At 46.2% G+C, this 13,336-nt stretch overlaps 1 protein-coding gene across 4 annotated transcripts in view; it reads left to right on the top strand.

Annotated features, from left to right (window-relative positions):
* Positions 1–13,336, top strand: part of CRYBG1 (crystallin beta-gamma domain containing 1) — a 205,168-nt gene that overhangs the window by 137,915 nt on the left and 53,917 nt on the right. For 3 of the 4 annotated variants that reach the window (XR_016395103.1, XM_089921609.1, XM_089921611.1), the window contains 2 exons: positions 7,263–8,821; positions 13,125–13,238. Coding sequence is in view for 3 of the 4 variants with exons in the window: in XM_089921609.1 (XP_089777735.1) it covers positions 7,263–8,821; positions 13,125–13,238 (1,673 nt within the window). In the remaining variant the exon portion in view is untranslated. The remainder of the gene's footprint in view (positions 1–7,262; positions 8,822–13,124; positions 13,239–13,336) is intronic. The other variant, XM_089921610.1, reaches the window with a different exon arrangement.

Raw genomic sequence — 13,336 nt, forward strand, 5'->3', positions numbered from 1 at the left:
CCCCGTATCCCCTCCCTCTTGAGCCTCCCTCCCACCCCTCTAGGTCATGGCAAAGCACGGAGCCAATCTCCCTGTGCTATGTTGCTGCTTCCCACCAGCCAACTATTTTACATACTGTAGTGTATATATGTCCATGCTACTCTCACTTCGCCCCAGCTTCACCGTCCCACCCCATGTCATCAAGTCCATTCTCTATGTCTACCTCTTTATTCCTGCCCTGCAACTAGGTTCATCAGTACCATTTTCTTTGTTTTTTAGATTCCATATATATGTGTTAGCATACGGTATTTGTTTTTCTCTTTCTGACTTACTTCACTCTGTATGACAGACTCTAGGTCCATCCACCTCACTACAAATAACTCAATTTCGTTTCTTTTTATGGCTGAGTAATATTCCATTGTATATATGTGCCACATCTTCTTTATCCATTCATCTGTCAGTGGACATTTAGGTTGCTTCCATGTCCTGGCTATTGTAAACAGTGCTGCAATGAACACTGTGGTACATGTGTCTTTTTGAATTATGGTTTTCTCAGGGTATATGCCCAGTAGTGGGATTGCTGGGTCATATGGTAGTTCTATTTTTAGTTTTTTAAGGAACCTCCATACTGTTTTCCATAGTGGTTGTATCAATTTTCATTCCCACCAGCAGTGCAGGAGGGTTCCCTTTTCACCACACCCTTTCTAGCATTTATTGTTTCTAGATTTTTGATAATGGCCATTCTGACCAGCATGAGGTGATACCTCATTGTAGTTTTGATTTGCATTTCTCTAATAATTAGTGATGTTGAGCATCTTTTCATGTGCCTCTTGGCCATCTGTATGTCTTCCTTGGTGAAATGTCTATTTAGGTCTTCTGCCCATATTTTAACTGGATTATTTGTTTTCTTGACTTTGAGCTCCCTGAGCTGTTTGTGTATTTTGGAGATTAATCCTTTGTCTGTTGTTTCATTTGCAAATACTTTCTCCCATTCTGAGGGTTGTCTCTTTGTCATGTTTATGATTTCCTTTGCTGTGCAAAAGCTTTTAAGTTTAATTAAGTCCCATTTGTTTGTTTTTGTTTTTACTTCTGTTACTCTAGGAGGTGGGTCAAAAAAGATCTTGATGTGGTTTATGTCAAAGTGTGTTTTTCCTATGTTTTCCTCTAAGAGTTTTATAGTGTCCGGTCTTACATTTAAGTCTTTAATCCATTTGGAGGTTTTTTTGTTTTTGTTTTTTTGCGGTACTCGGGCCTCTCACTGTTGTGGCCTCTCCCGTTGGAGAGCACAGGCTCTGGACGCACAGGCTCAGCGGCCATGGCTCATGGGCCCAGCTGCTCCGTGGCATGTGGGATCCTCCCGGACTGGGGCACGAACCCGCGTCCCCTGCGCTGGCAGGCGGACTCTCAACCACTGCGCCACCAGGGAAGCCCTGGAGTTTATTTTTGTGTGTATGGTGTTAGGGAGTGTTCTAATTTCATTCTTTTACACATAGCTGTCCAGTTTTCCCAGCACCACTTATTGAAGAGGCTGTCTTTTCTCCATTGTATGTTCTTGCCTCCTTTGTCATAAATTAGGTGCCCATATGTGTGTGCATTTATCTCTGGGCTTTCTATCCTGTACTGTTGATCTATATTTCTGTTTTTGTGCCAGTACCATACTGTCTTGATTACTGTAGCTTTGTGGTATAGTTTGAAGTCAGGGAGCCTGATTCCTCCGGCTCTGTTTTTCTTTCTCAAGATTGCTTTGGCTATTCGGGGTCTTTTGTGTTTCCATATGAATTGTAAAATTTTTTGTTCTAATTCTGTGAAGAATGCCATTGGTAGTTTGATAGGGATTACATTGAATCTGTAGATTGCTTTGGGTAGTACAGTCATTTTCACAATACTGATTCTTCCAATCCAAGAACATGGTATATTTCTCCATCTGTTTATGTCATCTTTGATTTCTTTCATCAGTGTTTTATAGTTTTCTGAGTACAAGTCTTTTGCCTCCGTAGGCAGGTTTATTCCTAGGTATTTTATTATTTTTTTTTTTTGCTGTACGCGGGCCTCTCACTGTTGTGGCCTCTCCTGTTGCAGAGCACAGGCTCCGGACACGCAGGCTCAGCGGCCATGGCTCACGGGCCCAGCCGCTCTGCGGCACGTGGGATCTTCCCAGACCGGGGCACGAACCCGCGTCCCCTGCATCGGCAGGCGGACTCTCAACCACTGCGCCACCAGGGAAGCCCGGTATTTTATTCTTTTTGTTGCAATGGTAAATGGGAGTGTTTCCTTAATTTCTCTTTCTGATTTTTCGTTGTTGGTATATAGGAATGCCAGAGATTTCTGTGCATTAATTTTGTATCCTGCGACCTTACCAAATTCATTGATTAGTTCTAGTAGTTTTCTGGTGGCATCTTTAGGGTTTTCTATGTATAGTATCATTTCATCGGCAAACAGTGACCATTTTACTTCTTCTTTTTCAATTTGTGTTCCTTTTATTTCTTTTTCTTCTCTGATTGCTGTGGCTAGGACTCCAAAACTATGTTGAATAAGAGTGGCGATAGTGGACATCCTTGTCTTGTTCCTGATCTTAGTGGAAATGCTTTCAGTTTTTCACCATTGAGTATGATGCTTGCAACCACACTAAGTCTTGTGCAGAAAAGATTTCCATTCTGTTTTTGTTTTGTTTAGAACTAACCATGTTTATGGTTGTCTGCAAGAGTGTTGATGACTCCCTTTGGAAGGGAGTGGGGATGTTACTAATTTTTTAGTAGCATCAAATAATTTATGTCCACCTCTACTGTAAGTCCCTGTGCTAGGTGTTGGGAATACAGATTGGTCAATTTTCTTGCTCTTAAGGGGCTTATATTCCACTGTGCAAGGAAAAGATGGGAAATATATGAAAGATTTATTTTTAAACAGTTTGTTAGTTACATTTTCAAATAATATGCTCAACGTATTTTCCTTCAACCTCCAAACATGATTTAGGTGAAGCACTTGTAAATTTAAAGCAACAACTTCAAGGTAATCTTTAAAAAGCAATAAACTATTTTGCCTGTATATCCAAACATGTTGGTATACTAACAGTTTATCCTGTATTTCCTGACCTTTTGTTCCCCACCAGTGAGCAGATAGTAGAGATCTCTGAAATTATTTATAACAGTACAAGGTAGCTTTTATTTAGTGGCAGCTGCCGATAGCAGGTGCTGCCATACCAGGAAGGTTGAGAATCAGAGAACAGCACTGCAGCCAGTACTGCCTGGGCCTCTACACACTGCTGGACTGTGGTCTTGTTATAGATACTTGCACACGGCCCCTAATGAGCCACATGTAATGTTTGACAACAAGAACACTAAAACGAATCCCAGCACACAACCCATGGACCATTTCGAACATTGTCCTATTGTGGATTACGCTTATCTCAGTAGGGCATGGGTGACAGGAGGATTCCAGGTGCAGGTTTCTGCACAGTGAGGTGGGAGGAAAGGACAGGGGAAAAAGCTAACTACAAAGGAGGTCCCGGGTTTGCATGGCTGTGCTATAGTCCGAGAACACCCAGCCTGAGAACTCTCAGGACCCTGACCACACCAGGAGAAGAGCCTGAGGAGTAGCCTGGGGGAGCAGGAAGAAGACTGATGGGCCCCCATGGCCTCTGTGCAGAACACTCCCCTTCCTAACAGATGATCATCAAGGTCGAGGGGGAAGGTGCTGGGTCTTTGGCCTCCCATTCTAGGTTTAGGAGTCTAGGTGCAAAGGCTCCTACTTAAGGAGGTGCCTACTCTCTAGACAACTCCCAGGCCATCTCATTTTTGTTTTCCATCTACTATATTCATCCTTCCTCCATGAACACTGTAATGAAATAATCCCTGGCTGAAAAGAAACGTGTCCTGTTTTAAGAAGGGGTGTTCCTCAAAGATGTGACTGCGAACTTTACTCAGGAGGAATGGTGCACTCTGAACTCTGAACTCTCAGAGATCCTACACAGAGAGGTGATGCTGGAGATGCAGGGCCCGGACCCCTCGGGGGAAGACTGCATTCCCCTGTAAATGAGAAAGTAGCCTTTGAAACAACTTGAGGCCCCCACTGACTAAGAACTATGAAATGGGCACCTGAGCCAGATGGATTGTGTTTCTGCTCTTTACTTCCCAGGGAAAAACCTTTATTTTTAAATCAACTTTATTAAGATAATTTACATATAAAAATTGTCCCCATTTTAAGTGTACAGTTTGATGAGTTTTGAAAGATATGTACACATGTGTAACCATCACCACAATCAAGATATGGAACACTGCCTTTATCCCCCAAAGTTCCTTTGTGCCTGTTTCCAGTCACACCTCCTTGCCCACCCCGCACTCAGGCAACCTTTGATTTACTTTCTACGATTATAGATTGGATTTGCATTGCCTAGAATGTCATATAAATTGAACCATGCAATACCTTTTGAGTCTGGCTTCTTCCAGTGAGCATAATGCTTGTGAGATTCATCCATGTCATTGCATGTTTTAGAACTTCGGTCCTTTTTATCGCTGAGTAGCATTCTGTTGTATGGGTGTACCACTATTGGATCCATTCACCAGCTGATGGGACATTTGTTTCCAGTTTTTGATTATTATGAATGAAGCTGCTGTGCACATTCACATCTAAACAAAAGTCTGGAATTCTAGTAAGTTCAACAGACAGAGCAGCTTGGCAGGTGACAAACTGGCTGCCCCTCTGGGGGGAGAAGGAGTCAAGTAGTTGATGAGGTCAAGTTACAAAGAACAACCGGTTCTGTAAAAAGCAGCTATAGCCAAAAATGGAAAACAAAACAAAACAAAAACCTGTACTGAGCAGAGAAGACGGCTGATTAGACGCCTTTCAACCGCATGGGAAAAATGGATTGCAACATCATTGGCAGGATGGGATAACATGTACACTAGTTTTCTTTGGACATGGTCTAGAATTGAGCCAATAAGACTCAAACCTATTCCTGGCTACTTCTTTAGGATATGTTTGAAGGCCTGTTGAGGCAGCAGAGACAAAGAGCTCCATTTCCGGAGTTAGAAAGACTACTGGCTGTGGGACCTTGAGCAAGGATAAGGAACCTTGGCAAATGAGCATAAAAACACTACCTATCTTCAGGGCTGTCTCTGATGAGAATCTATGTAAATCACTTAGTAAGTCTAGTGCCTAAGGAATTATTACGTTTCAAAACCATGTAATACCTTTGACTCATAGTGAAAGAGTCCAAATATATTCCTTAGGAGACTGGAATATTTTAATGTATTTTTTCTTAAATTACACAGTGAATTCTTCCTATGTTATTTATATAACCACTGAATAATTATTAATCAAAATCTGGTTAAATTTTAGAAGCGTATCAACTCAGTCACAAAAGCTCCCAGTGGCTGCAACGTTCGATTGTCCCTCTCCTCATGCAGCAGCTGTCTGGTTCCAAAGCTCCCACCAGGGGCTTCTCAAGTGCGAAGAATCACCTCTGGAGTTTGTCAGTAAATCTGATTCAGGAGCATTTCCTCAGGAGCCGATTCTGGGGGAAGTGTGGCCTGCAGTCTACTCCTCTGGGCTGACTCTGGCTCAGGGGTGCCCACTGCACTGCCATGTCCTCAGTGGGGAGTTGGGGGTGCTCGGACTGGAAGCTGAGGACCTGGGTTTGGATCCTGACTTTATTGTCCCCACCCCTAACACACCTTAAGTCTCTCTGCTCTGAGCTTTGCTTTCCTTATTTCTGCTGTTGGGTGACAAGCACCTCACGTGGCTGTTGCAGAATGACATGATGTTACAGTGCCAGGACTGTCTCAGTAAATGCTTGTGGACCCTGCTACTTCCGTGCTTTATCTTACAGTCTTTCCTATTTCCCACCATCTCCCACGTCCACTGGCTGCATATAATTCAAATGAAATGAAGTCGCTTTAAAGAGTGATTCAGGAACCCCTCCCTCTGTAAGCAGTCACTATTGTAAAAACTGCCCTTCCGAGAAAGGTTGCTCTTGGGTTTTAGGTGGAAGAGGTAATTCTTAAGTTATTGTAGCCACACGTGTGGTCTGGGTTGCCGTGGGCTCGTTACCGGGAATAGGCTTCCCTCCGCTAGGAGCTTGGCTGGACTCGCCGCTCGCGCTCCCTCCTCCCGCAGGCGGGCCTCCTCCTCTTTCTGCCCCCCCGGGCACCTCGCGTTCCGGCTCCCGGCGCGCCACGGCGCCCATTGGCCGATTTGCTTTAATTGATTTGTTCTGAGCGCCCTCCTGGCTTCCCGCGCGGGCGCCAGGTGCCGGCCGTTTTGCCGCAGGCTTTGTAACAGGCGCAGGTTTCTCCCCTTACCGGCACCCCAGCTGCTCGTCGCCGGCGGCCAGGGCCCCCCCCATGGGGGGGTCCGCCCCCTGGGGTTCCCCCCCGGCCCTGGGGCTTCCCCCCCGCCCCGGTGCGCAGCCGGAGCCCAGCGGGGTGGTGAGGGGCCGAACCCCGGCCGAGGTCGGCTTGGGAGAGCCCCGCGCCCTTCCGTCAGCCCCGGCCAGATTGGGGTGGGGTCGGGGGGTGGGGACCTGCGAAGGCGGTCGCCCAGCACCTTCGCCCTCCCTCCCGCACGTGCTCGACCTACTGACACTCCCCGGAACTACCCGCGGACAAGACCCTCTCGGGTGAGCTCGGCAGGGTCAGCTGTGTTCCATGAGGACTAGCGGGCGTTTGATGCCCACGTGCTTCTCCCATTGGACGCGCGCTGCCTGGCGCGCCGAGAACCTCGGGCTTGGTCAAGGGCACGCCCAGGGGCTCGAATTCTCGTTTTCTCAAGGTTTTTCGTTTGCAGTCACGTTGAACCCAAGTGGTTTCCTTCAGTTCTCGAGAAGGCTGTTCTTCCTCGTACTCTTTTCCGCCTACAAAAAGAAAAGGCGGCATTTCAGAAAAAATTCCGCCTTTAGTATGTTTACTGCTGCCCTGTAGTCACGCATGGATGTTTTGCAATTGCATCTTTACAGAGGAAGCAGGTAAAAAGCAAAACGTAGAAAGACCTAGGAGTTGTTTATTTTGCTTGAGTGATTATTTGGACCTTCCGAATTTTCTTTAATAATTTTCTTTCTGTAGTTAATGTTACTCTTCAGTAGCGCCAAGCATAGATGGTGTTTGAGAAAAATTCAAAAGATAAAATAAGAGTTTATTTTGTTGGAATGAATTCCCAAACACAAATCTCGTTTTCAGTTAGAAACTCTGGCCTATTATCATTTTGGCTTGTAGTTCCATAATATGCTTAACTACTAAAGGAAAAAACCGGATTCTCAGGTTCTCTCTTTCCCATCCCCTTTTATTTTTCAGTCCAGCGCACAACCACCAGAAGAGAACAAAAGGAAACCAGTTTTGGGAAAACTCGGCACTCTGTTCACGGCAGGAAGGAGAAGGAACACCAGAAACGGGTTAGAGAGTCCCACCAGCTCAAATGCCGTATCGGTCTCTCCCAAAGAAGTAATCTCTTCCAAACTCCCCGAAACAGAGACTGAGAAGAGTCAACTTCAGGGCAGCCAACGAAAGCAGACAGACACGTGCGAGGAGGGCTCCCCCCAGGAAAAGTGCCAGGAGCCGGAGGGCCAGCGCCCCGCGGGCTGCGTCCAGGCGGCCCCCCCGGACGCCGAGCGGTCTCCTGGCTCGGGCAGCCGTGCAGCGGAGGCGGCTGTGCAGCAGGGCCATGAAAGTGATTCACCCCAATTAGAACCTCTGGAGGCAGAGGGAGAGACTTTCCCAGATGCCACCACCGCTGCCAAGCAGCTGCATTCCTCACTAGGGAATTCCTCCGGGCAGGAGAACGCTTCGCCCGGCGCTGGCCGTGAGCAGGAGCCAGCTCGGGGAGCGAGGGGCGTGCCGGGCTCGCCCGCCGGGGAGCAGCCGGCCGACAGGGCCGCCCGCTTGTGTGCCCAAGGAGGCTCTCCGGAGCACCAAGACGCGCCGAGCCAGCCCCACGAGGACGCATCGGCTCCTGCGGGCCACCGTCCCGCTGAGGGCGCAGAGAACCAGACGGGTTCGGCGCCGGGAAACAGCAAAGCCGACCCCCCGGGGCGAGACTGTCGGCCCCGCGAGCGCGCCCACCCCGCCAAAGTGTTGACTCTGGACATCTACTTGAGTAAGACTGAGGTGGCGCGGGTGGACGAGCCGGTCGTGATCAGTCCCGGGGCTGAAGATTGCGGCGATTGCGAATATATGGAGAAGAGGTCGAGTGGCCGAAGGTCGGGGAGGCGGAGGAGGTCGCAGAAATCCACCGACTCCCCCGGTGCTGACCCGCTGCTGCCAGACTTTGAGCCCCGGAATGACGCGGTCTTCGACAACGAGGTGGCGCCAAACGCGGCCGCCGAAAACGGCTCTGCTGAAAAGAAAGTGAAATCTCCCCCGGCGGCCCCCGACGGGGGCGTTGCCTCTGTTTCCGGCCTAGAGTCCAAGCCCAGCCCCTACCCCAAAGGGCAGCCGCTAGGGGAGTCCGAGCGGAGCAAACAGCCGCCGCCCGCCTCGTCCCCCACCAAGAGGAGGGGCCGGAGCCACGTTCCGGAGGCCGTGCCCACCTCACCCGCCGGCGGCCCGCGGGCTCCGGCCAAGGACTCTCTTCCCAGGAGGGCGTCCGGCCCCGGCCCCGGCCCGGCCGCCAAGGAGAGCGGGGAGGAGGCGGCCTGGGTCATCCACCGCAAGCTTATGGTCAAGAGCAGCTCGCTGCCGCCCGAGATCAAGCCCGAGCCCAAGAGGGGGCCGCTCCCCAACCTCTTCGACGGCCGGGGAGAGGGAAGTCGAAGCAAAGAGCTGGGCAGATCGGTCGGAGGTTCTGACGCCGACAGCTTGAAGCCCAGGAACCATTTCGGTGTGGGCAGGTGGACAGTGACCACTACAGTGACCATGTAAGTAACTGTGGGGTTGGGCTGGCGAGCCGCGGTCGCCGCACACGGGCTGGGCGGCCGCTCCAAGGGGCGCAGGTTCTTTGCATTTGTGGAAGAACTGTGTGCACTGGGTTTTCTCCTCGGTGGTGAAATTAAGATAGTGAAGGGCTAGTTAGCACAGTTAAGGTTTAAGAAGATGACCCATTCGGGACCTTAGTTGGTTGTTAATTCCTGTTAATATAAGCCTTTTAAGTTCAATGAATGTGAAAGTGAGATATCTCTGGAGGTTCAGTGTTTACATAAATAATAGAAGACTGCATGGCTTGACGAACTAATTCTATTCTTTATTCAGAATATGCACCAGCATTCCTGGGTGGGTCATTTTTAAAACACAAATGAATTTGAAAACGGAGCAAACACTAGTATGTACAGTATACCCAGTATCTTTGACGTGTCTGAGTTTAAGAGAATTCACAGAACCTTTTATGGAACTTGGTGCGTTATTGGCCTAAAGCTTTACAAAAAAATCTCTAATACGAGTATCTTGGTTCCCCTTTATAATGTTAGGTAGTTTTGTGATATCTTTGCCACCAGGTCGAAAAGTAATTTTCAATTATTGAAATGAAGAAAGATCAGTGTTTTTACTGGAAGACTATTTGATAAATGAAAGGACATGTTAGAAGGATCAAGCTCAACAGCAGACTGTGACCACTTGCTGTTAAGTTTATTGATTTCTCATATTTATTGAGTACCTTCTTTCTGTGCATGGTAGTGTGCTAGGAACAATGGGAAAAATGCCACAACTGTGATTCAGTATATATTGCCTTTGAAAAGTTTATGGCACGTTCTGGCACCCAAGATGCTGACAAATCAGATAACTGTAAGAGGTGATAATCTGATTAAACTGCCAAATGGATGTTACCACCCCCAAGGCTGGGGATGTGCACAGGAGGAAGAAATCACTGTTGGTGTTTTGGAGGAAATGGGATTGTGCCTTGATGGTGAGTGTGATCTGTATAGGTAGACAGGATGGGGAGGGCACCCTGGTAAACTCTTAAGACCATCCCCCTTCCCACACTCATCCTCCTCCGTCTCTCAGCACATGTGAAAAGTGAGTATCTAAACTTTTTCCAGCATTCACACATTTATTAAAAGAGTTGAGATTTTCACAGTGTTATCATTCTTTATATATATATATATATATATATATAAATTTATTTTATTTCTGGCTGCATTGGGTCTTCGTTGCTGTGTGTGGGCTCTCTCCAGTTGTGGAGAGCGGGGGCCTCCCACTGCAGTGGCCTCATCCGTTGCAGAGCAACGGGCTCCAGGCACGCGGGCTTCAGTAGCTGTGCACGTGGGCTCAGCAGTTGTGGCGCATGGGCCCAGTTGCTCCGCAGCATGTGGGATCCTCCCGGACCAGGGCTCGAACCCCTGTCCCCTGCATTGGCAGGCGGATTCTCAACCACTGCGCCACCAGGGAAGTCCACAGCATTACCATTCTTAAACTGAATGGATTCATTCTATTTGAATTCTTGGATAAGGTAAGCTTAAGAGTAGGCAGTCCGCTTGGTAAACACCGGGGAGGAAATCCTGCTTAATGAATAATTTGAGCTACCTCACCAGCTGCCAACCTGGAGAACTTTGATAGAGTCAGCAATTTATTCTGTAACAGCAGCATCGGAGAAATAACCTGAGTGAATGATGCCCATTATTTGTAGAAGGCCAGTGTGACTGAACATTCAGACCTCCTAAGTATGAGCCTTAGAGAAACTATGCTGTGAACCTGATTAAGGGTCTTCCCCGGTCTTCCAGTCAGAACACACCAGTGGAAAACCCAGAAATGTTACACCGCTAAGGGATAGGGTAAACAAACCAAGCAGTCTTGCAATGAGACTTCTTCATGTGCTGTTTCCTGTGACAGAACTAAACCAAATGTCTTTTTCTAAGGAGTGATTATTTCCTACCTAAAATTTTCCTTTGCCAGAGGCTCAGTTTAATTCTGTTTTGCACACAGCCTTGCACTTGGTGAATCGGCAAATTATTGGAATGGAGAATTAATAATTGTTTCTCATCCTTTGACCCATTTATGTTTGACTGATGGATTTTTTTTCAGACCCTTTAGTTTTTCCTCATTGTTTTCAACTGGAGATGTTACGTGGATTATTTCTAAAAACAACTTGAATCTAAAATTTTATAGTTAAAACCATTTTATATTCCCCGAAAAATAATCACTGTGAAGCAGCATGTTTCTTGATGCTGTTAGAGAAATTATGTCTTCAGTTCTACCAAGTATTGAATGTTGAGATTCTTAAAATGGTATGTTTAGAATAAGGAGAATTTTCTTCTCATATTATAGCCGTGGCTTCTTAGACTCCAGGATATTTTCCCTTCTCACATCTTAATGAAGGCATTACAACGTGAATTATAGGAGTCTTCCTTTTAATCAGTTTGAACCAGGTTAATTGTAGTGACTCTCTGTAGCAGAAGTTAATAGTACAGAAAGTTTGGTTGTAAAATGTATTTTGATCTTGGTGTAAATCTTTAACATGCAGATGTGTGTGTCCTGTCCTTAACGTAGCTTATTGGCTAACCTGGAGCATTTTCCATTTACATCATAAGATCTACTTTGATATTTGACTCTTCCTTGAGCTGATTAGTGAGAATTTTTTAAATGTATATCCCCTGCTTATGTGAACCTCCCTCATTAACTGATAGCATTTGTAAGTTCTCTTATTTCTAATCTCACTGGTTTTAGAATTTAATCTTTAAGGAAGTGCTTGTAAGTTAATTTTACTTTTAAATTTCAGGTAAGGGCCCACCGTGAGGGAGCTTAGATATCTTAAGGAGATATTGGGGAAAGCAATGCCAAGGAGAAATTCATGAGAATATATCAAATATAGTATTTAAATAAAAAATTTAAAAATGAACATCGAATTCTTAATGCTGTGTTTAGGAAGGACATCTCAAGTCTTCTCAGTCTAATCATTTTCTCCAGAAGAATAAAGCGTCTTCCAAGGTCCTACTGCCTGTTCGTTCAAAAGGCTCCTCAGGCCCAGCCTTCTTGAAGGCCAGTGAGTCCATGCAGGAGACGGTGTGAGATGTTAATGCTTCCCCACTTTGTGTTCTCATTATCGAGGTGGCCTCTAAGGTATGATTACCTTATAGCTCTCTTGATAATTTATTGACTCCTTGGATCATAAAGCTGGACAGAACCAGAGGCGGTCATTGAGGCGAAGCTAGTCTGATCCTATCTGGGGAAGCAGAATAGTAGAGCTGTTGGGAGCATGGCATCTGAAACCAGAACACCTGGCTTCTGTCACTTACTAGCTGTGTGACTTCAGGCAAAGTACTTACCTTCTCTAGATGCCAACTTCCTCATCTTCAAAGAGAATGTGGGGCTTCCCTGGTGGCGCAGTGGTTGAGAGTCCGCCTGCCGATGCAGGAGACATGGGTTCGTGCCTCGGTCTGGGAAGATCCCACATGCCGCGGAGCAGCTGGGCCCGTGAGCCATGGCCACTGAGCCTGCGCATCCGGAGCCTGTGCTCCGCAACGGGAGAGGCCACAACAGTGAGAGGCCCGCGTACCGCAAAAAAAAAAAAAAAAAAAAAGAGAATGTGTAAAATTGAACATGAGGCAAGCCATAGAAAGTGCTTGACGATCGGTGAATGTCAGTGGGTGTTATCTCTTACATTTTATAAACCACTAGACTAATGATTTAGACATTTTTGTTTTTAGCTTTATAGTCTGTTTTTCTTGGAAAGCTTATATAAAAGTGATATATAAAACATAAGTAGGAGTGATTCTGGTTGAAAGGAGGGTGGTTGGCCAACAGTTCCATCCCCCAGTTTCTACTGTCCCCTGTTGCAGCCCTTGAAGGAACCACAGGATATCTTCAATGATAACATGTATGTGTGTGAACCAGTACACACACATGTTCTAAACCATCTAGTTTTTTGTTTATTTTTACAGGTAGAGAAGGTAGAGTTTAGAGAGTTAAGGTGGCTTGACCAAGTTCACACAGATAATTGGTATAAGAGCCAGGACCAGAGCCAGAGGACATTTTTTTCCTCAGAAAGAAAACAGTGTGTACATTCAAAGACTTAAAATTTCCATTAGGGGGCAGTTACACCCAAGAAATGTGAGAAAGAAGGGAGACTCTCTTTGCCCCCAGAATGGTGGCAAAACCAACAACTGAGTAATTGATAAGTAAATTGTGGTACATCTATATGATGGATTTTTATGCAGACATTATGAAGACTTTTCATATTTTTTCAGTAACTTGAAAAATGTTAAAAATGTTAAATCTCTTCTTTTTTTTAAGGCAAGATACCAGACTCTATGAACAGACTAATCTCAATTCTATTGAAAATATTTCCCTATGCTTACAAAAAAGACGGGAAGTATACAGAATGTTGACAGGGATAGTGTTTGAGTGGTAAGATTATGAGTGGTTTTTTGTCTTTATATTTTCTAAATGTTCTATAGTGAACACACTTGTATAGTCAGAGAAAATTTTTATGGGGGAAGGATGAA

This window comes from Delphinapterus leucas, chromosome 12 (assembly GCF_059928025.1).
Source record: "Delphinapterus leucas isolate spDelLeu-1000000601 "Yukka" chromosome 12, BTC_Dleu_Yukka2, whole genome shotgun sequence".
NCBI lineage: Eukaryota > Metazoa > Chordata > Mammalia > Artiodactyla > Monodontidae > Delphinapterus > Delphinapterus leucas.